This window comes from Neolamprologus multifasciatus, chromosome 16 (genome assembly GCF_963576455.1).
Source record: "Neolamprologus multifasciatus chromosome 16, fNeoMul1.2, whole genome shotgun sequence".
In the NCBI taxonomy this organism is placed as follows: Eukaryota; Metazoa; Chordata; class Actinopteri; order Cichliformes; family Cichlidae; genus Neolamprologus; species Neolamprologus multifasciatus.
In genome coordinates this window covers 1,924,958-1,952,864 of record NC_140454.1, presented here as the reverse complement: position 1 = coordinate 1,952,864, position 27,907 = coordinate 1,924,958, and the positions used below count along the sequence as shown (strand labels likewise).

At 40.0% G+C, this 27,907-nt stretch overlaps 1 protein-coding gene and 1 long non-coding RNA gene across 2 annotated transcripts in view; both read right to left on the bottom strand.

Annotated features, from left to right (window-relative positions):
• LOC146499969 (uncharacterized) overlaps positions 1 to 21,400 on the bottom strand; it is an 83,450-nt gene extending 62,050 nt beyond the window's left edge. The window contains exon 1 of the long non-coding RNA XR_014869928.1: positions 21,094 to 21,400. This is a non-coding gene — a long non-coding RNA (uncharacterized LOC146499969). The remainder of the gene's footprint in view (positions 1 to 21,093) is intronic.
• On the bottom strand, positions 13,157 to 17,407 carry LOC146499970 (uncharacterized). Its single transcript, XM_085136487.1, has 5 exons — positions 16,123 to 17,407; positions 15,905 to 16,023; positions 15,769 to 15,829; positions 15,570 to 15,667; positions 13,157 to 14,399 (listed from the first exon to the last, which is right to left on the bottom strand). The coding sequence occupies exons 1-5, from the start codon at positions 16,210 to 16,212 to the stop codon at positions 13,724 to 13,726; spliced, it is 1,044 nt and encodes a 347-aa protein (XP_084992613.1). The 5' UTR covers positions 16,213 to 17,407; the 3' UTR covers positions 13,157 to 13,723.
• Positions 21,401 to 27,907: the final 6,507 nt, after the last annotated feature.

Sequence of the window (27,907 nt, the reverse complement as noted above, 5' to 3'; positions counted from 1 at the left end):
ATCGCATCTAACTTGTTTCCCGCTCAAAGGGATTTTAAACAATGGAAGGTACACATTTGTACCATTCCACCTATTTAGTGGGATTTTCGAATATGAGAGCTGTAAGCTCTGCAGGGACAGTGTCCGCAAACACCTGTGATGCTAGCTAGCTGCTCGATCAGGGATCGATTTATAATTTCAAATAAACCAAAATCAAGGAGGCAAATTGTGGGCAGCAAAAACAGACAAGATAACCTAGGATTCTATTCTCCCGCAGATCTCAAAGAACCAGTCCAGATAGAACAGAAGTACCGAAACAAAATAATTGGGACTCTTTATGAAATGCTGTCACAGTACACAATGTAAGGGTTCCTTTCTGAATAATTACATTAATTTCTTAATATTAATATTGCTGTTGTACGAGATAGTGATAGGATTTCCGGCTCTTTCGATTCCAAACTGGCTCTTCAGGTTGTTTTGTTGCTTTAATTAATTTATTATTAACAATAATATAAAATCATGCACAAAAGGAATTACTAATGTAAAAAAAAAGTGGTTTTATTTATATATGTTTATATATAAATATATGTGGTGGCCCCTAGAGACAAAACACGTACAAACTCTAAAACACATTTCTAGCATGAACTGAACTTCCAAAACAGAGCTACCTAGATCACTTAAATTACACAATTAAAAGCATGAAAGCATATGTGTATTGTTTGTGTATTTATACACAAGCATTCATATATAGTCAAATAATTTAAAAAAATGTTCATTTACACAGCTTGTGGGCATAGGTTAATTGGATAATCCAAATTGCCACTAGGTGTGAATGTGCGAGTGAATGACAGTGCGAATGGTTGTCTGTCCCTGTGTGTTGGCCCTGCGACAGACTGGCGACCTGTCCAGGGTGTACCACGCCTCTCGCCCTATGACAGCTGGGATAGGCTCCTGCGCCCCCCGTGACCCTGAAAAGGATAAGCGGAAGCGAATGGATGGATGGGTTCATTTACACATTATTACCACACACTTCTGTGCTTCTGAGTTTTTACGTGTTTTGGAGTTTTTACGTGTTTTGGAGTTTGTATGTGTTTTTACGTGTTTTGGAGTTTTTACGTGTTTTGGAGTTTTTACGTGTTTTGGAGTTTGTATGTGTTTTTACGTGTTTTGGAGTTTTTACGTGTTTTGGAGTTTTTACGTGTTTTAACGTGTTTTGGGGTTTGTACGTGCTTCAGAGATCGTACGTGATTTGAAGTTCGTATGTGCTTTGTCTGTAGGGGCCACCGTAAATATACTTTTATTTATTCACTCCACATAAAATGTAATAAATAAATCATATAATACAAAAATCAACTATTCACATTTCAACTTTTAACTATTTAAATTTTCAGCTTTTTCCTTTTACAAATTTAAAGTGAAACAACACAAAACACTGCAAACCACAACACAATTAAATATAAATTAAAACATGAAAACAAAAAAAAGATGCATATTCTCTGTCATATGGGCCTGCATGAATAAACTTTCTGAATCCTTTATCATCTGCAACTGAAAATAGTAGTGGATTATTACTATACCTTTCTAATGTTGTCCCTGGCTCTTTCTCTCTCTCTCCCTCCCGCTCTGTTCCTGTGCTACTGAGTGTAACTACCGCCCTTCCCCCCTCTTCCCAGCGTAAAGCACAAGGCTCGCATGCTGAGTGAAGCGGGAAAAAAGTGTGAGAGAGGGTGAGAGAAAGAAAAAAAAAACCCCACGGCTCGCGATAAGGAGCCGGCTCGCGTCGTTCACGTCAAAGACCCAGCTCTAAGAGCCATTTCGTTCGCAACCGACCCATCACTAGTACGAGAGGCAGAGAACAATTGGTTAGCCCATCTGCCTCCCAATCTGGAGACCAGTGTTCGAGTCTGGCGTGACACACGATTCCAATGAACTGGCAATAGTGGTAAAACCATACATCCTGTGTCTCCAGACCTTGTCTGGACTATGATATCCAAAGTGTTTATTTTCGAATTTGCTCAAGAGTAAATTAATACTTCAGGACTGCAGTCAATTAATTATTGAAGTTTGGGAGAGGTGTGGCTGTTTGTCCACGCCCATTTTTTAAAAATTAAAATCAACTTTAGCTACATTGATTTGACATACGTCTATAATATACTATTTACGGTAATAACAATATGATTAGAAGAATTGAAGAACAGAAAAGCCCCCAGGAATAGTAATCAGTGTACTGTGGGTTGTTTTTCTGATGTTAAAATGATGTACCCAACCCACTCAGACTACATCCAGGTCATCAAAGCCCTGATTGTGAAGTATCCTTTCTTAAGAGATGTGCACGGAAATGGTTATGTGAGTACCTCTCCTTTTTTGTTTCTTTTATAGATTTTATTAATATAAAGTAAGCATAATTAACTACTTATATACATTTGAAACAACTAGGACACCTGGCACGGCCAACTCAAGAGAAAGTTCCAAGCAGAACGGGCTCCCCTAATCAGCAACGAAGAAGTGAATCGGGTTAAAGAAAAGTTTGGACGCACGCAGAAACGTCGGACCACAGAGGAATCCAGCAGCTCCTGTCTCTCTCGTAAGTCCTCACACCCTCAGCCTCTAAGAGCTAAGGTAAGATATGTAGTCTTATTATGTTCACTGTAAAGCTAAAAGTAAACATTAATTGAAAGAAACGTGTTAACAGATAACATTAACATAGAAAAAGGAACTTCACAGTTGATTTAACAAAAGTCAGCTCAACTTGCAATTCCTATTCAACATTTTTGCATTTTGTGTACAAATGGCCACATTTCTCATCAGATTTTACTTATGATAATACTGATATCTGCTTTGACAAAGGATTCGTGCTTTGTGGGGGAAGATGCAGCCTCCGTTGATGCTCATATCAAGGTGCTAAATGATCAGCACAAGAAGCTACATCCTGAAACAGCACTGGTGAAAGACCGCATGACAAAAACCTTTGCATGGAGACGTCAAGAGGTAGCTGATGTGTACTGTGGACCTATTAAAGAGATAGCCATTCCTGGGGACATCTGCAGGGGTAAGAATTGTTAAGATTGTTCCAGTTGTGCGATGAGGTTGATTTAATGCATCCCTGCCAAGACAACACCTGTCACTGCTTTGGCGAAAACTTCACTGCTGTTCTTCAAAATGTTCTTCAAATGACCAAGGATTTGCCACTGAAGACGGTCTACATGGAGGCAAGAGGGAATGCATTGGCTGAAGACATTACAGGTGCTAATTTGACCTCATACAAATAGTAAATTTTCATCTCTTCCAGGTGACTTACAGAACGCTCTGGAAATGAACAAAAGTTTTACAGATGTGCATTTTCAGGATAAAGTGCTTCAGCGTGTGTCTGCTATATCTGTCAGCAGTGTCAAATATGAACTTGAGGATGTTTTTGTAGTTGGCCGTGTACACACTGAAGCCAGACCTATATTCTTTAAAATCAAGTATATTTTGAATGTTGATACTTGTTGGGTATTGTGTGGGAAACTGTTACTTCCTTGCACTTATGAATGTCATTTCCATGCTTACCAAGTGGCAGTTGACAATGACTGGATGTTTTCTATAGTTGCATTGCTGTAGTGCATGTGATTTCATTGTTATACTAAATGTTACTTAAAATTGTGATTGTTATGGCTCTAATTGCCTCTAGGTGATGTACACCTATGTATCAGGTCTACATTACTAAATTTGTGTTTTGTACATTTAATCGATTTTCAAAATGCTACAAAAAACATTCAAAATTCCCTAAAAGCGCAATTTTAAAATGCCTAATTATTTGTTATTTGGCTTTAGCAGTCATAGTTTATGACTGAAAGTATGGTTTTATTCATTCTGTATTTTCTCTGCAGTTAAAGTTAATAAAAACTGAATGGAAAGAATAATAGCTTGGTTTTGTGTTAATAGTATTTGAACCATTTGGTGCAATTGGGTTCCCCAATTGCATTAAGTTGTTTAAATACAACTATTTAAGTTAATTTGAATATGAGCATGTAACACTTTAAATAAGTTTGAATAAATACAGCATCTTAGTACAACAAATTTAATGGTTTAAGTTAAAACATACTAAATACACTGAGTAAATAAACATAATGCACTTGAGTTACATTATCATATTTGCTTTGGGTTCTCGGGACTCTAATAAAGTACTTAAATAACCCAAAACTGTTTAAGTTATAAAACTTGAATCAATTGGTGCAATCGGTTTCCCCAAATCATTTGAGTTAACTTAACTTGTCAGGTTTTACAGTGTTTCTGCTCATCTGCAAATAATGGCATCCAGCGTTGAACTGAGACTTTAGAACGGCTGAACAGTGACTTGTGTCTGACAGAGGTTTGTTTGATGCGTCCACCATGTGCTGCTCCACCACAGATCCTATTTTCAAAATCGTAACATGAAATATGTTTAATTATATGCAACAAGTATTTGTTGAAACTAAACTTAATGTGCACTTGTGTAGCAGATTTCAAATGGTTGATTGCGTTGTGACGACAGACACAGACTGGCTGGAAACTGGATTTATTTCTAAAAGACAAAGTGCAGCAGCAAAATCAGTGTCACACAGCAATAGCAGGCCTCTCCTCATCCCAGTGTGGAGTCCATGCAGCTCTGCTTACAATATATAAAAGAAAATACAATCTACCAAAACAACAACCACTTTAAAATCAAATGTTATAGTGGGGTAAAACAGAGACAAATATGAAGCCACTAATAATAACTTGGATCAAGATGGATCAATTACACAATACATATTCAAACAACTTTAACTTTTCCCAACATGGCTGAAAATACTATTCAGTGTGCAGCCTCAGGTCATGAACTCATTATACACATAAAACAAAACCTATACATTTACACATACCTAAAAGACAAAGTGCAGCAGCAAAATCAGTGTCACACAGCAATAGCAGGCCTCTCCTCATTCCTGTGTAGCACAAGTAAGCAACACATAAACGGATGGTGTAACAGATAAAACGCAGTTCCAATAACTATTTTCCTCGTTCAAAGCAATCAAAAACACTTTGGGAGCTTTTAGCCATAAGAACTGATACTTAGCAAAGACAAATACACCAAATTTAAACGTATAATTTAGTACAGGGAGAGGAGCTGCAGAAAGTCTGCCTCACCAGTGTGGAGTCCATGCAGCTCTGGCTGGGAAACCCCACACATGCAACATGTTTACAAGTGGCGTCACACTGATTAATGCCCCGCTTCAACAGTGACACGTGGAACCTTAGTTTTACAAAAATTAAATTTACACAATAAAAAATAAATAAACTATATACAATACAGTTTTGAGAATGTTCACACTCAGTACAGTGGGGCAAAAAAGTATTTAGTCAGCCACCGATTGTGCAAGTTCCCCCACTTAAAATGATGACAGAGGTCAGTAATTTGCACCAGAGGTACACTTCAACTGTGAGAGACAGAATGTGAAAAAAAAATCCATGAATTCACATGGTAGGATTTGTAAAGAATTTATTCGTAAATCAGGGTGGAAAATAAGTATTTGGTCAATAACAAAAATACAACTCAATTCTTTGTAACATAACCTTTGTTGGCAATAACAGAGGTCAAACGTTTACTATAGGTCTTTACCAGGTTTGCACACACAGTAGCTGGTATTTTGGCCCATTCCTCCATGCAGATCTTCTCAAGAGCAGTAATGTTTTGGGGCTGTCGCCGAGCAACACGGACTTTCAACTCCCGCCACAGATTTTCTATGGGGTTGAGGTCTGGAGACTGGCTAGGCCACTCCAGGACTTTCAAATGCTTCTTACGGAGCCACTCCTTTGTTGCCCAGCCTCGTTTCATCTTCAAAGTTCTCACTGATGGAAGGAGGTTTTGGCTCAAAATCTCACGATACTTGGCCCCATTCATTCTGTCCTTAACACGGATCAGTCGTCCTGTCCCCTTGGCAGAAAAACAGCCCCATAGCATGATGTTTCCACCCCCATGCTTCACAGTAGGTATGGTGTTCTTGGGATGCAACTCAGTATTCTTCATCCTCCAAACACGACGAGTTGAGTTTATACCAAAAAGTTCTACTTTGGTTTCATCTGACCACATGACATTCTCCCAATCCTCTGCTGTATCATCCATGTGCTCTCTGGCAAACTTCAGACGGGCCTGGACATGCACTGGCTTCAGCAGCGGAACACGTCTGGCACTGCGGGATTTGATTCCCTGCCGTTGTAGTGTGTTACTGATGGTGACCTTTGTTACTTTGGTCCCAGCTCTCTGCAGGTCATTCACCAGGTCCCCCCGTGTGGTTCTGGGATCTTTACTCACCGTTCTCATGATCATTTTGACCCCACGGGATGAGATCTTGCGTGGAGCCCCAGATCGAGGGAGATTATCAGTGGTCTTGTATGTCTTCCATTTTCTGATGATTGCTCCCACAGTTGATTTTTTCACACCAAGCTGCTTGCCTATTGTAGATTCACTCTTCCCAGTCTGGTGCAGGTCTACAATTCTTTTCCTGGTGTCCTTCGAAAGCTCTTTGGTCTTGGCCATGGCGGAGTTTGGAGTCTGACTGGTTGAGGCTGTGGACAGGTGTCTTTTATACAGATGATGAGGTCAAACAGGTGCCATTCATACATGTAACGAGTGGGGGACAGAAAAGCTTCTTACAGAAGACGTTACAGGTCTGTGAGAGCCAGGGATTTTCCTTGTTTGAGGTGACCAAATACTTATTTTCCACCCTGATTTACGAATAAATTCTTTACAAATCCTACCATGTGAATTCATGGATTTTTTTTCACATTCTGTCTCTCACAGTTGAAGTGTACCTCTGGTGCAAATTACTGACCTCTGTCATCATTTTAAGTGGGGGAACTTGCACAATCGGTGGCTGACTAAATACTTTTTTGCCCCACTGTATATTATATCTCAGCTACACTTGCAGACAAATTTTGTCATTCCTTGTTTTGTTATAACTTTATCCTTCAATTTACCATTGTGTCTTTTTATCAACTAAGAAAAAAGTGATAAAAGGGACTCTGTGTATTTGTAATGTTAATGACAAGTCTTTAAGGTGGTCATCTGACCTCACTTGCTTTAATTTGCCAGACAATTACATGTTATGTTAATCGACTTTACTGAAAATAGGCTACTGATTTTTCTTTTTTTATGACAGTATGTATGTACAAGTCTTTGTAAATGAGACCACACACAGGGGCTTAGTGCCCGTTAATGCTGCTTTTATCCCCCTTGTCCAGGCAAGTCCATGCAGTAACACGAGAGGAGGGTAAGGTCAGGTTAGCAGGGATGGAACAGGGTAAAGAGGTTCCTTGTTAGCTCCGTTTTAAGGAGAATTTTGGTGTGAAAGCAAATAATACTGATGAATTTTAGAGTAAGTGTGTCACTTTGTATGGAGTTGAGTCTAAAAACATAATATGAAAATTAAAATAGATATGTTACCAAGCATATTCTCTGTTGTTCACCCTTTTCTTCTGTTCCATTTTCTGCTGGCAGACTTTGCATTTTATTTTTCTTTTAAGTAGCTTTTTCCTCTGAAGATATTTTATAAGCTTCAGTGGGCCTCTTTTCGAAATCTCCTCGTTAATTGGTTTTTTACGTCGCGTGAGATTTCCCATTTCTTTTGTCATTGTTTGTTATTAAGCCAACAGAGGAAGCCGCGCTTTTGCTGCTTCCTACATGACCAGTAGGAGACCACGATGCTGTGCCCTCTCACCGGTCATAATCAAGCTGGAGTAATGGCTTCCTCTATGAACACGAAAACCCCAGACCGATCTACCGGCATGCGGACCCGGGCAAAAAGGGGGAATAATAACGTGGACAAGATGGATGTTCGTGTTACCAGTGGTGAGTATTGTTTTTTAACCTCATTGTATTAGCTTATTTCATTGCTAACGGGTGTTAGCAATGAAATAAGCTAATTAGCAGGTAGCCTATTAGCAAGGAGCTTTTTGCTAGCTGCTATTAGGCGATTAGCTTAGCTTTTAGTTAGCTAAGCTAAGCTAACTATTAGCTTAGCTTAGCTAACTATTTAACTGATATTTAAAGAGTAAGCTTTAAATATCAGTAAAAACACTGTTCAGTTTATTTTATTAGTCGTTTCTTGGCTCAAGAATTAAATGAGGATTATCGCCTCTTGGCTGTAACTTATAATTGTGCTTTCTGTAATTTAGTTTGTCAGTCCTCCAGCTATTTTGCAGCATGTCTATGCTGTCTATATAAATTCACAATAAATGCTCTACATTGTACAATCTAATGCACTATGTTTGAAATACGTTAATATATAATTATAGTCAAATTGGGCAGTTTCTAAATACATAACTAAATATAGTTTGTAATGTCACCATTGTAGGCTATTTATCAATCACTGTAATGCTTTTACTGTTATTTAAATTCTACAAAGTGTACATTAGTATTATTGTTGTATTTGTTTTATTAATTTTATTTATAGCCAAGTCTCCTTTTGTGTTTAATTTTCTCTGGGTGTGACTGTTGCACAGCTGGCAGACAGAAGAAAATCACATGAGTTGTAAGATGAAGCTAGCGTGGCAAAAGGATAAGATTGATGAGCTCGTTAAAGAAAGAGACTATCTAAAGGAGCAACTAGCAGCATGTAAGTCCACTCTTAAAAACATTACATAGCTTGTCACATACTTCCTCTGCTTGAGCACTTGCATAAGCATTTTGTTGAGTAATTGTGTCTGTGTTGTCTTTTTAACTGTTTTACCAGCTCTCTCAAAGGAACCCACAAGTTTTGACCAGGATTCCAGTGAGGTATTGAGCATATCTTCACTGTCCTCTGATGGGTATTTTGATGAGAGTTCTGACTCCTCCATGAGCACAACTTCATCAGATAAAGACAGGAAGAAGAGGAAGAGGGGCAAAGCAAAAAAGCACAAGAAGTCAAAGAAACATGACCAAAAACCAAGAACAAGAGGTAAAGTGATTAACTCAACAGTTTGATTTTGCATGCGGTGTGTTACGTTACTACACTATAACATTACATCAATGATTATGTTCTCTCAATTGCAGTCCAGAATCCTAAGCACGTGGTCACCCGGTATAACAAGATTTTGAGGCTGTTCAAAAGAGGAGGCACCATGTCTGCTGCCTTTAAACGTCTGGGAGTGGACCGGGACACGATCGTGGCAACTGCTCCAATTGCTGAGCTATTCATTGTTGCACCTGAGAGGTTTAAAGCATTAGAAAAAAACAAGCAGGGACACAAACCTTCATTGTTTGCGACACAGCGTGCTGCAGCAATCAGTGCAGATCCAGAAACAGAGGAAAAATTCAAAGCATAAGTCTTCAGGGAAGTTGGTTCCTCTTAAAACAAAGAAAGATTAGATTTTTGTTGTTTTACATGGTGAAACGTGGTGAGAGTCCACCATTGTTAACAGCTTAAAAAAAAGACAAGTTATATATTCCAGTTGATTGTAAAAAGAAAAAATGACACACTTGATTTTTGTTTTTTATGTTTTATTATTATTTTACTGTTATAAATTCTGCAGTTTTACTTTAATGATCACACATGTGATACACTTCATGTAAAGAGCTACGGGTCGTATAATTTGCATCCAGCCGTGTTCTGTATTACTTCAAATATTGGCTGATAGTTTATGACACTTTTTTTATTTTGTATCAACATTTGTGTGTCTAATCTGTAAGCATTGTTCTGATGTTTTTGTGACTGGCATCTTAAAAATACAGTGTGTTCTGGATCTACCCTGTGTGTTGTCATTTGTTTTTTGTTACACTGCATTTTAGAAACTTTCACATCTATAAATAGGTTGTAAGGTATATATGGTCCCCACTTTAGATGAGCTCACTCAAAATACTTTACTAACAAGTAGCAAATGGTTTGTAACTTCTTAAATAAGTTTATTAAGGTATTTATGAGTATTTATAGATAATCTATCGAAAAAGAAGTTGGTCGATAGTAGTGATGGGATTTCCGTCTCTTTCAGCTCCGAACCGGCTCTTCAGGTTGTTTTGTTGCTTTAATTAATTTATTATTAACAATAATATAAAATTATGCACAAAAGGAATTACTAATGTAAAAAAAAGTGGTTTTATTTATATATGTTTATCCGGTCGTTAAGTGATGAGGTGACGAATCCTACTTCCGGGCCTAAAGTAGTCTGTGTTTAATATGGCTTTTGTGTTGTTAACATGTTTAATGTTTTGTATTTTCTTCTATTTAATCTCAAAAAGCTCCTAAAACAGTCAGTGATCACTGTTGACCTCCCTCGGCTTTTATTACCGCTAATCATATATTTAAGCTCAGTTTTTAAAACCTTAGGATGTAACTACAGCCCAGCCCATGCAGCAGTATATGAATGACTAACCTCGTATTGTGGATGGATTATCTCAGTTGTTCTCCTGACTGAAGTTTGGTCCTTTTACAGCATCCTGCCATGCGATTACATTTGTTCCTGACCACCGAGAACACTCACGTTAACTTTTATCGAGTGGAAAAAAAGTTAGCTTGTTTATATTATGCTAACATAGCTGTGTAGCTAGCGGTCACGTAGCACATCATTATATACCAGCTAGCCAAACTTCAGTAACCCTACAAACGTCACTGCTGTTTAGTTTTCTGTCTTCATTTATGTTGGAAGTGATAACAGAGCTGTACGTTTGAATTTGTTTCCAAAATCCCGCAGTCAGGACATGCTATATTGTATTTAGATAGAAGCTAGCGAGCTAACTTCCTGCTAACCTCTAACTCTGTTAAATGTCATAAATTCCGTTTTCATGGATGCCTGGATGTTAAACTCAATTGTTACACCTGGTAGAGCAGAACGCTGATCATTTTATTAAAGATGAAAGACTTTAGACAGTTTTTCAACTCTCAGTAATGCCATAGTGATCGTTTGATATATGGACCTGGAGTTTAGGCCCAGACACGACTAGTGACGACCGGATATATAATTATATGCGGTGGCCCCTAGAGACAAAGCACGTACAAACTCCAAAACACATTTCTAGCATGAACTGAACTTCAAAACAGAGCTACCCTAGATCACTTAAACTACACAATTGAAAGCATATGTGTATTGTTTGTGTATTTATACACAGGCACTCATATATATTCAAATAATTAAAAAAAAAAGTTCATTTACCTGTTACTACCACACACCAAATCCGGATGTTGGTACTTGCTGGCTTGTGTAGCCACGAGGTAAGTTGAGTTTTTATGTGCTTCTGAGTTTTTACGTGTTTTGGAGTTTTTACGTGCTTCAGAGTTTGTACGTGTTTTTACGTGATTTGAAGTTTGTACGTGTTTTGTCTCTAGGGGCCACCGTAAATATACTTTTATTTATTCACTCCACATAAAATGTAATAAATAAATCATATAATACAAAAATCAACTATTCACATTTCAAATTTTAACTATTTAAATTTTTAGCTTTTTCCTTTTACAAATTTAAAGTGAAACAACACAAAACACTACAAACCACAACACAATTAAATATAAATTAAAATATTAAAACAAAAAGAAGATGCATATTCTCTGTCATATGGGCCTGCATGAATAAACTTTCTGAATCCTTTATCATCTGCAACTGAAAATAGTTGTGGATTATTACTATACCTTTCTAATGTTGTTGTCCCTGGCTCTCTCTTTCTCTCTCCCTCCCGCTCTGTTCCTGTGCTACTGAGTGTAACTACTGCCCCTCTATGGGCTCAAAATGTGGTCATAAATATTTTGTACTTGTAAATCAGGATTTTTATGTGTAAAAAAGACAATGTTTACAAATATGGACACACAATCACAGAAATGCAGTGACACATAACCAGAGGTGGAAAGTAACGAATTACATTACATTGTAATTGTAATTTTTTGTGTATTTGTACTTTCATTTTTAAAGTCTGTACTTTTACTTTTACTTAGTATATTTTTTAAAAAGTATTGTAGTTCGCTCAAAGAAACCGATGTGAACCCCGTATTTAACGGACCATTTCGGCTTCAAGTGCAAGAAAGGCAACAGCTTTATTATGCAGTGTAAGCTGTGTTTGCCCAGAGAGACCGAGTTAGCAGCTTTTAAAAATTCCAAATCAAACCTGCACAGGCATGTAGAGGTAAGTTAAATCCAACTCGTACCGTTATGGTAGCAAAAAGGCTGTGCTCAAATTAATCACATTAAGTTAAGACATCTGTGAAGAACACAGATAACGTTGGTTGGTACTAGCAACTTGCTGTAATCGGGCACGTTGTTGTCCACGCAACTTACATTTTTTTACTGGGTTTTTACTGGGTTATAGTTTTGTATTGTAAACACTGTGATACCTGACAGTTTGCTTGATTGGTTTGATGACCATTATCCATTTTCATGTATAGACTTGCAGTTTAACTGCCACTGCACTTTAAAAGTTTTTCTTTTCACTAAAAAAAGAACTACTTTGAGATTTATATCCCACTGTCTTTTTTTGCACTACTCAGAAGCGGCTGTCCTCCTGCTGACAGAAAAGTAACTATGTAACTTTTACTCTGAGTACATTTTTAGACAGGTAATTTTACTTGTACTTGAGTAAAATTTCAGCAAAGTAATAGTACTTTTACTTGAGTAAAATATTTTAGTACTCTTTCCACCTCTGCACATAACCCATATCCAGAAAGCAATGTTTACAAACATGGATGCAAACATAAACACAGACATAGAAACAGACACAAAATATTCAGTTTTTTTCATTTGAGATTCTTGAGTTTAGACATTTAAAATACATAATTCCACTCTTCCAGTGATTTAAAGAATACGAGCTAGTAGTATTCATTCAGATGTGTTCTAGCTCTAAAATTTATTTTGCAATTAGACAGTTTGTCTTATGTACGTTTTCAAGCTGTTTAGCTAGTTTCCAGGTTCTTCTGTGTGAATTTCAGTTCTGCGCTTTGGCTGTCAGGTGAATGTTTCGCTGTATTTCAGCCCATTAAACATGTTTTTCAGCAATTATAAAAATTCAACTCAAACTATTCGGCTATTAGCATTCACACTGCATTTTCTACAGGAAATGCATTTTATATACCAGTTTCAGTTACTGTTGTTCATGTGTTAACAGAATAAGTTCAAATTGTATTAAAAATAATACCATCAATTATGTTACTGGACTACACTTGCTGGACTTAGTAAGTGTTAGTTAGGAAGTGTTTTGAGAACTATAAGAGAGTCTTACAAATGTCTTTAATATAGCTGCAGACTCATGTAGAAATATGAATGAGTTTATAAAAATTGATTTCTGCTATGGTGTGCTGTGACAGGCAGGTTGTAGGATCCAAACACAGGACTCTTACGTGGAATGAAACTTAAATTGGCAGTTTTTATTGCTGGAAAAACATTTTCATTAGAGATAAACGTCACAAAAAACAAACCAAAAACTCAAAACTCATAGAAACTCAACCTGACTCAAGAAACTAAGAAACAAGAACTAGAAAAACAAATCAGGAATTATGAACAAGAATTTAGTAAATAACATGAAGGGAAAAAACACCCAGCCCACTGAAAACTAAAGAAAACCCAAAAACATGAACAACAATCATCAAGGAACATATTTACAGTTACTGGAACACCAATACTGGGTTGCAGACAGTTTCAATGTAAGTCAGCGTCTTTTGGGCTGCAACAACAGCAGAACAGACTTCTCAGTCTTTTGAAGAAGCCCTTTTTCTTCTTCTTCTTATTGAGCTGAAGGTCTTTGCACTTAATACTGGATTCAGGTTCAGGAAAAGGTTCTTCACAGGGAACATCAGGAACTTCCGAAAGAGATCCTTTGATCTTCGCCTTTAACACTGGATTCGGACTCGGCAAAGGGTTCCTCACAGGGAACGTCAGCCACTGCCACACTTTCTGAAAGAGGTCCTTCACTCGTAAGGTCTTCAGCCTTCAGACTAGATGAACTTTCAGCAAGAAGTTCCTCACAGGGAACGTCAGGCTCTGGAACACTTTCTGAAAAAGATCCTTCAGCTGGTGGAACATTTGCCATTGAAAGACCGTCAGAGGAGCGCTCTTCATTTGTGTTCTTCACATCAGGAAGACTTGAAGGGGGCTCAAAGATTTCAGATATCCGGACCAGTGCTACATCAGCAATGGTCTTCAGCAACACTGGCGCAAGGTTTGCAACTTTGATAGACAGAATTTCTTGAGGAAATTTCTGCCTGATCTCCGTCAGGATGCTGTCGACCATATCGTCTCGGATGGAGCGGGTGAAGATGGCCTGTGTTTCCATCACCGTTAGACTCTTGGAGACACGATCTAAAGTGGCCTTGGTGACACTCGAGGAGAGGATGCTTAGACTCTGGGAGGCCATGTTTAGGAGGGGACGAGGAGGAAGCTTCCAGAAGCCCTGGAGAACACAGGGAACTACCTCGATCACTACCTCCTGCGCGGTGAGCAGTTTGCTGTTATGCTGTTCCTGCTGCTTCCTTTTAGGATTTCAATGTAATCCTTCACCACGCTCAGGAGTTTAGGTGCTCTGTAGGAAAACATTATAAGAGTTATCTTTTAAACATATTGAAAGCATCACTTAAATATTGAAACACTGTAGCTGGACTGTTAACCCTGTAATGCCCTTTGTATCATACTTGATACATGAGTTTCTGTGGCCTCTATCTCATCAACATGATCAGTACTTGCCACAATTTCAAAATGTTATGGACAAAACTCTTTTTTTGTCTAACGTTGACATTGTTGTTAACAAAAAGTTGCCAAAAACACCCAGTGTATCAAATTTGATACAAAAATGTAATAAATACATAATAAAAGTATATCATACACAACATGGCAAAGCAAAAACCAATTTCTGGCTTTTGTTTAAAGGGTTAATAAAGATCTCAGTTCCAAAAAATCTGAATTTTCGGGCTATTTTTTGATGGGTTGGGTTAGGGCTGTGCGATATGACCAGAATCTCATATCCCGATATAAAACATCTATCGTCCGATAACGATATAAATCACAAACATGTAACATTTTCTGTAAAGTCTGTGAATCTCGGGCAGCTCGACTTGTGTGAAGTGTTTCCAGCTGTGCGTCATGTAGCTGGAGTCGAGTTTTAACCGATGCATGAAACGATACATTTTTAGACATAAGTTGTAACGGCGCCGTTTTCTTTGTGAGTATTTCTTACACGGCGTGCTGCGGGGAAAAGCCTGTTCTAACGTTTGAGTCTAAGGTTTATTTTTTAGCACCTGGCGTCTTTTTTACTTCTCATCCGTAAATAATCTGCTCTTTCACCTGATTCAGTTTATTTTGAAAAGTCTCAACAGGATCTTGAGCTTTATTGTGAAAGGTTTATGTGGAAAATAAACAAGCGGACACGCCGTGGTTTTACCATCGTTGTTGCTAACGACAACGCATAAAAACAGGCGCTTGTCCGTCTGTAGTGTGGTTATATTAAATATAAGAGAAAGAGAGAACTTTAAGAAATTAATAATAACTACAGTGACATCAAAACCATGAAAAAATATTGCTGTAAACAGTTTATTTTTGCGACACCACGAAACAAACGACAGCGTAAAATGAAACGATAGACGTTTTTATATCGAACAGCCCTAGGTTGGGTCTTACAGGGTTAATAACTGTATATTACATGTGACTCACTGAAATTAAGAGGTATGGCCTCTGGGAACTGAAGAAGCATTCTGGCTTGAAATTCAACGTCCCTCATTTTATTGATGACGTTCACCGCCCACACCTGAAACAGAAAACACGTTTACAGTGCGCTTATGTTTAAAGGTTTTGTGAACATAATGAAAAAAAGAAATTTCCAAAGTCTTGTGAGTTTTCTCGTCTTACCGGCCTTAGAAGAGGTTTGGCTTCCTCTTCTTCAAAACCCTCTAATTCAAACTTCCACAGCCTTCAAAAGAAAGCAAAGCAGAGGTTTTCTCTCAGCATTTACACGTCATCACAAACAAACTTTCAGGTTTCACACTGCTCTCTGAGTGTCTCCCTGCTCTTCTCCACCAAAAGATCTCTCAGATCTTCAGCAGTGAGGTTCGGTGGAATTAGATCTTCCTGCTGAAGTCTGAGAAACTCCGTCATGATCGCAATCTAAAAGTAAAGGAGACATTTAATCACCACCACTCTCAGGTCCTCAGAAATGACCTGATATGTTCTGTCAGCTTTGGTTTGCATGAATCTGGGTCTAACCTGAGTCCTGTAGCCCGGAAGATGCCAGCAGATCTTTACAGCTGTTTCATAAATCGGTGTGTCTGTCAAAGAAATAGCACTTTTAGTCATTGTTACTTAAAATGATTCTCAGTTTGTCAACTTTTAAAACTACATCAAATTCTTCAAATTATTGAAATGCAGTAAAAGCAAAAACTTCACATACCCTGATAGGTTTATAGATTCTTTGACTTGATTCCATTTAGACGTTTTCAAATCACAGTCAGGAAGAAAATCTTTAACTGCTCTCCAACGATGGCGTACGGGGGGATCTCGACCTGAAAACGCTCTCAGCTCGGTGGTCTCGCACAGATGAGCTCTTTTGACAGTCTGATGTTTATTTATGAATGCAGGATTTCTTGAACAGTCACCATAGAAACTTGATGCAGCTTCATGTTATTAAATTAAAAGAAAACACTGTGTGTTTTGCACTACATTGCACTAAACTTATCATATAAGTAAATAAAGTGTGGGTTAGGTCACTCCTATGAAACAAGCCACACAAACCGATGGATCAGAAAAGACAAAGTCAACCTAAAGCATGCCTTTTCATATTATCTGCTTATCTCCATTTTGTTACAGTAGATGGGAACTTATGCAGTAAAGCAATGGCTTACAAAACAGTGGACTGTGGACTAATGCAAACAGCCTGACAGCAGCTGGTATATACACAGCTTTGGATAAACTGGCCTTTAAACAGCCCAGAGGAAGAGACCTCTGTACCGTACGGGCTAGAACGGTCATTCTTAGACTCTTCTGTTCAGAAGAGTTGGGGGAATCTTCAAGTGCTCATAATTAAAATATGAATTATTAAAGATATATGACTTGTAATGTACCATAACTGAGTAGAGGCAAAGCGAAAACTGCCTTGACTTGCTCTCAAACAACGGTTTGTAACTCTAAATCTATAGGGAGCATTGATATCATTCTTTCACCATAAGATACAGCAGGCTTTGGTGAACAGTTAAGGAAATTTTCAGGACTCTGTGGAAATCCATCAAAAAGATATGACAAGAGAAAAAAGTGCTTCATTTTCAGAGTTTGAAATTTTAAGAAATCTGAGAGAAGTACCGATTTCCTACCCTCAAACAAACGTAACTCATGGCAGAACGGTAATAGGTGATAATGTTTTATTTATTTATTTTTGCCTGTCCCGTTTGGCTCTTTTGCCATCAGAATTATTGTCTAAAGGTGAAGAAAGATGCCCAACGGATTTACTTTACCAAATGGACCATCCCAGCCTTGCCGTAATGGTCTATTTGATTCATTAGATTAGATTTAATTTAGTTTATTTTCACTTGCTAAATACGGGACAGATTTGACTGGAGAAAAGAAAGAGGGAAAGATTAAAAAAAATCTTGAATTGTGAACGGGAAGTGTCTGACGATATCCTGGCACAAGCCTCATGTTTTAACTTTGCTTTGTTACAGAGATACGACGAGTCAAAAATGCGTCTCATTAGAGAATTCCAGCGGTGATTTCGAGCAAACTCTCCATTGAGTTTCTATGGAGAGTTTTCAGACTTTGTGTTGCTCTGAGGAGATTTGCCAAAACTCTGTAACTCCCACAAAAACTGAGAGTGACATTTTCTGAAAGCCAGCAAAAATGCCTAGGTTTTGATGTATAATTTGTGGAGTGAAAATTAAGTAGCACGTAGTTCTTAGGACATGAAGACAAAATTCAGAAAGGTCCAGTGGGCCACTCTAAACCAACTGCATAGCAACCATAACAACGCATGTATTCTCTGAAAAATCACAATGATGCAACTGAAAACTTAAAGAGGGATAAGATAAAATAATTTAAATAAAATATAAATTAAATAATATTAAAAAATCTTATATTATTATACGATATTATTGTGCACATTTTGCAAAAACACAGACAGACACAACAGTGCCCTGGAGCTCTACAGAGAGGCACAAAGTCAAACATGACTTTCAGTAGCACCAGTGAACCTTTGAAAGACCTGTAACAAGCAAACTGATCAAAAGAGCTGTAAATAAACAGACACTTGTCTGGCAATGCTGTGTGTTACGGCTCGTTGTACTATATATATATATATGAATAAAAATACCTGAGATTGTGTACCAAGCCCCAAGTGCGACAGAAGAAGGATTGTTGAGTGTGAGAGGAACTGACCTGAAAGATAGGATCATGACCAAACTTGAAACCTGGATCCCACGTTGCCGGTTACCAAGGCTACGTGAAGTACCCTCAGAAGGTCTGCTAGATGATGTTAATGCATCACTACAGGTGAAAGTGTGACTGTGGGTCCAGTAATCATACACATAGGGACTGGAGAATAGCACGTGTAGTACAAAGAAAGATAACCCTTGTAAGGTTGTAACCCTTCTTACAACAAAAGAACAAAACCCAACACAAAACAGAACCAAATAAGAAATTACAACCATACTGAAGCTAGGAGGCATCCCGCCACCACACAGTGAGAACAACATCCTACCAACTGACACAATAACAGTGTTGGGAAGGTTAATTTTAAAATGTATTCCACTACAGATTACAGATTACATGCCCCAAAATGTATTCTGTAACGTATTCCGTTACGTTACTCAATGAGAGTAACGTATTCTGAATACTTTGGATTACTTAATATATTATCATGCTGTTTACAACTACATGAATGTACTATTGCTGTGATTTATTACTGTTACTGAAGGTCCGCGGCTCCGAACCGTAGTAAAGGGACCTCTGGCTAATATGGTGGGTTCTGTGTCGGCTCGTAGCTGAAAACTAGCTTTGTGACCTTTGACATCAAAATCAGTCAAGTTGTTTTATTTTGTCTCTATTGCCATTTTCCCCTTTTGTCTGTGTTCTTACTTATGATTAAAAATAATAATTCATATTTTAATCACTAATGTAAACAAATTATCACTCCAAGTCCTGGAGGACATCATGCTGCAGCAAAGTGTTGATGCAGCATGATGAAAGAAATACTAGGACTTTTTATTTCCATCCAGACCAACAACTGGCCCTGTAACTGCCCTGTGAGGACGAGAAGTCTGTGTTAGAAACACACCAAAGACGTCTGAGTGTCACACAATGGTACAAATTGTGTGTAATTACCAGAAATTATTAGATTTTTAGGTGAAAGCACTATGACTGTGACAAAATATTGTTGTAAGCTGATAAGTTAAGTTGTCACTTGAAATTTGAATTATAAAGACAATTAAGTCCACGTTTGAATAATAAGAGAATTACATTCACTTTGGATGATAACACATCGCTAAAGGATATGATTTGTTTTAATTATGTGTGTGTGTGTATGGAGGGGGCTTTTTTCCAAGACTCCTCAGGCTCCCCAGCATCTGTTCAATTTTATTTATATAGCGCCAAATCACAACAAAAGTTGCCTCAAGGCGCTTCATAGATACAGAGAAAAACCCAACAATCATATGACCCCCTATGAGCAGCACTTTGGCGACAGTGGGAAGGAAAAACTCCCTTTTAACAGGAAGAAACCTCTGGCAGAACCAGGCTCAGGGAGGGGCGGGGCCATCTGCTGTGATTGGTTGGGGTGAGAGAAGGAAGACAGGATAAAGACATGCTGTGGAAGAGAGACAGAGGTTAATAACAGATATGATTCAATACAGAGAGGTCTGTTAACACATAGTGAGTGAGAAAGGTGACTGGAAAGGAAAAACTCAATGCATCATGGGAATCCCCGGCAGCCTACGTCTATTGACCCTGTGCACGAGAAAATGCTAACTTCCTGGTTTGAGACCGGATGTGGGGTTGTACATTTCCGGTAGCTTTACTTTGAGGTCAATCGCTACTGCGAAGATATACTCCAAAATCATTTCCACAACTCGAAAACGGAAAGATGGCGTTAAGTTACAAAGAGCAGAAGGTGGGAACACTCACCACTGTTGTGTCATAAAAAATCTAATGATCAACTTTGACGTTTAAAGAGTTTAGATCATCAGTTGTTTACATCACTCAACACAAGCAGAACTGCAGCAGAAGACACATCGTCCACATTCAGAAGCACATCTCTGTATAGTGACTGGTCTCATGATTTAAACAGGCAAATGTTCAGCATTCAAACTACAGGTGAAGAAGTCAAACCAGATGTTTCCCGTTATGTCGATATCAGCTAGTCAAGTACACACCTACACAGCATGTTAACAAACCGTGAAAAAAGACACACAAAAAATGAATGATTGCTGGGTTTCTATACATTAGTATTTACGAAGGGTATGTTGTGACTTACCTTCAAAATTACAGCGGTCACTCGCTATAACGCGGTTCACCTTTCACCTCGCTGTTTCGCAGATTTTTTAGTGCAAGTTTGCATGCTTATTTTATGTCACATTGTGTCCTGCGTCCTGATCGCTGCAGACGATCTCCTCCTGTACAGAATTGCTGCATCGATGCTAGCAGTGTGACTCTGAAGTGCAGTGCTGTATGTCCACGATGTCCACGAAACGTTTTGCACCGTCAAAAAATAAAATTGGCTACTTGATTTCACCTATCACTGGTTATTTTTAGAACATAACACCCGCGATAAACGAGGGACAGCTGAGAAATATAACATTTGAATCCCTTTTCTCTTTTGCTCTGAGGCACGGGGAAAAATATTGACAAGTCGATGAACATCATTTACAGATATATTGGGTAAAGGCCCGAGACATCTATAGAAATGTAAATCGCCGCTTGATTCATTCATTTGCTTAACTTGTCCGTAAACCAGGCGCGAATAGGACACCGGACACAAAGCTCCCCACAGGAGTTTCTGCACCGGAAGGAGCATATGCTAACGTGCACATAGTCAATTGCAGCATAACTAAGGGAGGATTCAGGGTCACCTGGTCCAGCCCTAACTATATGCTTTAGCAAAAAGGAAAGTTTGAAGCCTAATCTTAAAAGTAGAGATAGTGTCTGTCTCCTGAATCCAAACTGGAAGCTGGTTCCACAGAAGAGGGGCCTGAAAACTGAAGGCTCTGCCTCCCATTCTACTTTTAAATACTCTAGGAACAACAAGTAGGCCTGCAGAGCGAGAGCGAAGTGCTCTAATAGGGTGATATGGTACTACAAGGTCATTAAGATAAGATGGGGCCTGATTATTTACGACCTTGTATGTGAGGAGCAGGATTTTGAATTCTGGATTTAACAGGAAGCCAAAACAGGAGAAATCTGCTCTCTTTCTAGTCCCTGTCAGGACTCTTGCTGCAGCATTTTGGATTAGCTGAAGGCTTTTCAGGGAGTTTTTAGGACTTCCTGATAATAATGAATTACAGTCGTCCAAGAGTAAGAATCTGGTTAGATACCATATCTATCTATCTATCTATCTCTAATCATATCTACGGACATAAATTAGTACAATAGAGCGAAGTGCTCTAATCTGTTGTGTGCAGTAAGTGGACTTTTGTCTTTAAACTAAATGAAAGGAAAAACAGTTGAGGCGACGTCTCATCAGTGTATCCTGGCGCTTCCTCAGCAGACGTGGGTCTCGTTCACCCAGGTGACATCCACGCCAGTCTGGCTCTATTTAATGCCTCTTGGGTGGCATGGAGGTCCAGCCTGGAGGCTCTGTGTGTAGATGTTTGCAGATGTTTACCTGGAACCAGCTCACAGTTTGGATTCAGGAGACAGACGCCCTCTTTTTTTAAAGATTAGGATTAAAACTTTCCTTTTTGATAAAGCAAATATTTGGGGCTGGACCCTGAATCCCCCCTTAGTTACAGTTCAGTACGCCCAGGCTGGTGGTGACCTCCTATTTCACTCACTATGTGTTTATACAGCACTCTGCATCCAGTGATTGCTCTTTTTTATTTTCTGTGTTTGTTGTACTTCTCCCTTTATCCCCAACAGTCAGAGCAGAAGAAGGAAGGCTGAGCCTGCTTCTTCCTGTTGAAAGGGAGTTTTTTGTTCCCACTTTAGCCAACACTTTGCTCAAAGACCGTTTTCTGATTTTTTTCAGGGGGGTTGGAAGGGTTGCCTCTGTCTATCTCTATCTCTAAGGTTTTTATCTTACAGTATAAAGCACTTTGAGCAGTGGTTGCATAATACAGCTGAATTAACTAATCTGTCAGATGAAAATCTGTTATTAAGTGTAGTCAAGTCAAGTTTATTTATAAAGCACATTTAAAAACAACCAAGGCTGACCAAAGTGCTGTACAATAAAATACAAATATAAAATACAATAAAACACAAGTACATAAAACACCTCACTGATAAAAACAATAAGTTAAAACAGTAAGTTAAACCTTGCTAAAAGCCAATGAGAAGAGGTGAGTTTTAAGAGCAGTTTTAAAAGTTCCTAGGCTTGTGGAGAATCTGATGTGAGGAGGTAAACTGTTCCACAGTCTGGGTGCAGCCACAGCAAAAGCCCTCTCTCCCCTAGTCTTTAATCTGTACCTGGGAACATCTAAAAGCATCAGGTCTGCTGACCTCAAAGAGCTCCTGGAGCGGTAAATGCTAAGAAGCTCTGCCAGGTAAGGAGGTGCAGTACCGTTAAGAACCTTAAAAACCAGCAGTAAAATTTTAAAATCAATCCTAAAAGCAACTGGGAGCCAGTGGAGAGAGCAGAGGACCGGAGTGATGTGGTCTCTCTTTTTGGAACCGGTCAGCATGCGAGCAGCAGCGTTCTGCACCAGATGGAGGCGATGCAGACAGGAACGATCTAAACCAGCATAAAGGGAGTTACAGTAGTCCAGCCGTGATGTAATAAAAGCATGGACCACCCTTTCTAGATCGTTCCTGCACAGGTAGGACTTGACTTTAGCTAAAATCCGTAGATGATAAAAAGATCCCTTGACTACGGAGCTGATTTGTTTATCAAATTTAAAAGCACTGTCAAAAGTAACACCGAGGCTCTTAATGGAGGAAGTACATTTGGAAGTTAGGGGTCCCATAAAATCAGAGGAAAGGTTGGGGTCTTTAGGAAGCCCAAACACAATGACTTCAGTTTTACTTTCATTTAGATGTAGGAAGTTAAGAGCCATCCAAGTCTTAATGTCAGACAGACAGGAGAATAACAGCTGCAAAGAGTCCTTACAGTCTAACCTCAGAGGGAGGTAGATCTGAATGTCATCAGCAAAGGTGTGGAAGGACACATTATGTTTGCGCAGCACATCGCCCAGAGGGAGCAAATACAGAGTAAACAGCAGGGGGCCTAGAATGGACCCCTGAGGTACACCACAAGTTAAAGGAGCTCTGGGAGATGACAGTTCGCCGAGGTGGACAGAAAAACTCCTGTTATCCAGGTAGGACTGGAAAAACTTTAAGACAGTACCTTTCAAACCGACACAGTGTTCTAGGCGGGATAACAGTATGTTGTGATCAACAGTGTCGAAGGCTGCTGTCAGGTCTAAGGTTACTAGGACAGCAGCACAACCAGAGTCTACAGTTAAAAGCAAATCATTAAAAACTCTCAGTAAGGCGGTTTCAGTGCTGTGACGAGCTCTAAAACCAGACTGAAACTTCTCATAGAGACTGTTGTTGTCTAAAAATGACTGGAGCTGCCTGAGGACAACTCGCTCCAGTACTTTGGACAGAAAGGGCAGATTGGAGATGGGCCTATAGTTAGAGAGTATAGATGGGTCCAGGTTAGGCTTTTTGAGGAGAGGTTGAACAACAGCATGCTTAAAAAGTGTTGGGAAACAACCAGAGCTGAGACAGGCATTGATCAGGACCAGAAGGACAGGTCCAACTGAGTCCAGGACCTGCTTCAGAAGACGAGAGGGGATAGCGTCAGTGGAACAGTTGGTAGACTTGACCTTGCAGACTGTTTCATGCAGCTGAGAAAGAGAGATTAGCTCAAACTGGTTAAAGGCAGATTGGCACGAGGGAGAAACACAGGGATTGAAAGGTGGAGGTGGAATGACAGACTGCAGGGAGGAAATCTTATTAACAAAACAATATAAAAAGTCATTGCAGAGGGTGGCAGAAGGTGTGAGGCAAGTGGACGTATGAGGATCAACAATGGAGTTTAAAACACGAAACAGAGTCTGAGGTTTATGGACATTACTGCTGACCAGGTTAGATATGTAGGAGGACTTAGCCTCTTTAGCAGCTTTCTGATAAGTTAAAAGAGAGTCTCTCAGGATATTGAAGGAGATTTGCAGCTTGTCCTTTTTCCACTTTCTCTCAGCACACCTGCAGGAGCGCCTGAGAGCACGAACAGAGTCTGTAATCCAGGGTTCAGTGTGAGCTTTGGGACAGAGTGATTTTAGGGGAGCAATGGAGTCCAGAATAGAAGTGCATGTTGAGTTAAAAAGAGCAGTTAAATCTTCTGCACACAGGGAGTCAATCCAGTCCACCGTGGAGAGCTCAGAGTTGTTGAAAGCAGCAGAGAACTGGGATGGTACATGGGTATTGATGATCCGGTGGCGGCGTGAAGGAGCTTTAACTGCAGCAACAGAACATTGTGCAGTGGCAGAGAACAGAACAGGAAGGTGATCAGAGATACACGCACTCTCACAGATTTCAGAGACGTGGATACTCAGGCCGTGAGACATGACGAGGTCCAGTGTGTGACCTTTCTCATGTGTGGAGCCAGACACACACTGAGTCAGGTTAAAAGAGTCCAGCAGTGATACAAAGTCTCTAACCAGAGGTTTAGATGGACAACACACATGGATATTCAGATCGCCAACAATAAGAAAATGATCAAAATCTACTGAAAGTCCTGATAAGAATTCCCCAAACTCACTGATAAAACCCTTGTTGAATTTGGGAGGACGGTACACTACTGCACACAGTAATGGAGTAGATGAGTTCAGTTTAAAAAGCTGCAGTTCAAAGCTGGAAAAGGAGAAAGATGAAATCTGATGACAGTCATAAACTGATTTAAAAACACAGGCAAGGCCTCCACCTTTACCAGAAGACCTGGGAGAGTTGAAAAAACAACAGCCTGGAGGAAGAAGCTCAGAGAAAGCCACAGTCTCACCAGCATGTAGCCAGGTCTCAGTCAGGAACATAAAATCCAGTTCATGAGAAGAGAAGAAATCCTTGAGCAGAAACGTCTTATTGGAGAGGGATCGAATGTTGATCAAAGCCATAGATAAGGTGAGATCAGTAGCTGTCATCGGGGTTGATGTGCGGCTGAGTGGGCGGAGGTTTGAAATAACGGTACCAAGTCTGCGGATCCGTGGCTGGAGAGGAGCCGATGACCCAGCACCCGGAACAGGAGCAACCAGCGACGTACTTGAAGAGTCACGCAGGAGAGGAGCAGGCATCAGGCGCGGGCCGGAGGTCGAAGAGAGTCGCTCACCTGAGGAGAACGCCACCGCCGGCATGGCGAGGAGCAAACCAGACGACTGAAGGAAGCGCGGGCTGAGAAGCGGGCCCGCCAGTGAGACAGGAGCAGCACCAGGCGGAGTTGGAGAGACAGTGCGCACCCAGGGTCCTCTGGGTTGGAGTGAGCCTCTCACAGTGGCAGAGTAGCAGAAACCCATTTGTACAAGGAGAGGATCAGCCAGGCAAGAAAGTGACAGGAATGCCTTTGTACGAGCCAGGAGACCACTTCGCTTCCCTCGTCTTCTCCAGCGTCTTCTCCAGCGTTTTCTCCGGTGTAGCTTGGGAGGGAGGAACCAGGTGCGACGTAGGTAAGGCGGACTGCCATGGAGCGGTGGAGGCGCACTGCTTGTTTGCCCATCAAAAACAAAGGACAAAGGTGCTGTCACTGCTGAGTCCCGGATGATAAAAAGAGTTTTTCGGTCATAAGTCCGGAGCGAGTTAATTTCCACAGTTAAGGCAATGAACAGCAAAAAGAAAACCAGAAAACAGGTGGAGTGACGGCGAGCCGAACATACTGGCGCCATCTTGTCACAAAGTGTACGTGCATGCAACCAGTGAACAGTGTGGGAAAATGTTTATGGAAGAATATGTTTGGCTTGAAATGAAGTAAAGATGAGAAAGCTTCTTCAAACACTGGAAACTCCTGAACCACTGTGACACATTTTTCACTGAGGCTCAGATGCACAGCTGCACCTGAGGATGCTGAGCTGATGGGATGTTCTTGTGCGCTGGGAGTGAGGCTGCAGATATGCGACCAGCTGTTTTCACGTATGATAAGAAAACAGACGATAGACGTAAGTTGTTCCACGTTTTCAAAACCTTAAAGCTTTCTCGGCTTCGTCGGCGCCGCGGTCCACCAACCCAGACGGCTTCACGTCCCAGCTTTGCCCTGCAGAACAAAGGCAGCCAAGTTAGTGTTTACACTCTGCAGGCTGCGTAGTGAGATTCATTTTCAGGAGGGCCCTTGCAACCATGGCAACAAGGAGTCTTAACAACACCGGAAATCAATTTAGCATTTGAAAAGGGGACGCAAGCTATCACAATCACTGAGGAGCGGCGCTTTGATAGTCACAGCTACATCATATTTGTTAAATATGTAGAGAAATGATAAGAAGAGAAGAGCCTGAAACCAGAAGGACGCCTGAGACAGACGAGGATGGAAATCCACAACAAATCCTTATTTTAAGGAACAAGTACTTATTATATTATAGACTCAAAAGGTTTTAGTCGATAGAATAACTGCAGTGAATTTATCAGTAAGAATGATATAATAGGTCTGATGTTGCATTTAATCAAATATTTATAACCTCCCCATGAAAACAAGCAAAGCCTGTAGGACAGGGTTCAGCCCTGGGACAAACTCTGTGACAAACATTAACCACACTGATGATGTCATCAACAGGAGACACGAAAGAAGACGAACATTGGTCGTGTCCAAATTCATGGGCTGCCTCCTCCTGAGGATCCGGCCTTCTCGGTCTACGTGGGTCCTCAGAAGGTCGGGTAGGCCGGAAGTAAACAGCTGTGAAATTGGACGGTCTAGCCTTCAGATTAGCGTCAGCGCTGTGTGGGTGGAGTTTAATAAACTCGCCGTCTGCTCCTTGCTATCTAAAATATAACAGGACACTGGAGGAAACTCTCGACCGTCTCACACTTCTGTTTAATCAGTTTTCTGTTTGACGTTTAGTCAGCTGTGTGAAAACCACCCGGGGGATTAATAAAGTTTTATTTTATCTAATCTAATAACTTTAATCTCAGCCAAACTGATTTACTCACGAACAAACAAAACACTGAAAAAAACCCAACAATAACATTTTAGGTTGTCTAAGTGACTTATATATTACGTTTAACCCGAGCAGTGAAAGTCCGCGGTGATCTGAAAATGATGTGCCGGGAGTTGTGCCGTTCTCAGCGGCTTCAGTGACCCTCGAACTCCCGGCGAGCTATCGAGCTGGTGGGTAACAGACGTCTCCGAAAACGTCGAAGCACTTTTGCAAATATGTGATATCTTGATAAACCGAGCAGATATTTGATGTTTACACAGCTACTTTCTTGCCTGAAAATATGTTAAAAGTTTATTTTGTGACCCAGAAAGATCAGTAAGAGTAATTTTAAAACTTAGCAGCGGCCGCCATTGTTGGAAACTGGAGTTTGGCTGGGCCGCGCTATGAATTCTGGGATATGGTGGGCTACGAAGGACACACCTGACCCATCCTTCAAATTCGGGGAAAAGGAGGACGCATTTGTCGGCTGCATTCGGAGGAGTCTACGAATTTGGACAGCCTTCGGCGCGTCGCTGTGACGTAATCGGTCTTCAAATGCGGCCTCAGGAGGAAGCAGCCCATGAATTTGGACACAACCATTGTATTTGTCTCCCTTTATGGCTGATCTTAAATTTAAGGAAAATGTCAGAGTTTCACTTTCACATGAAGACTTTTGTTTGTAACCCTCGCTCGTCCACAGTGTTTTTGTCCTTCTCTCCTCCAGCCTGCAGAGCTGAAGCCCT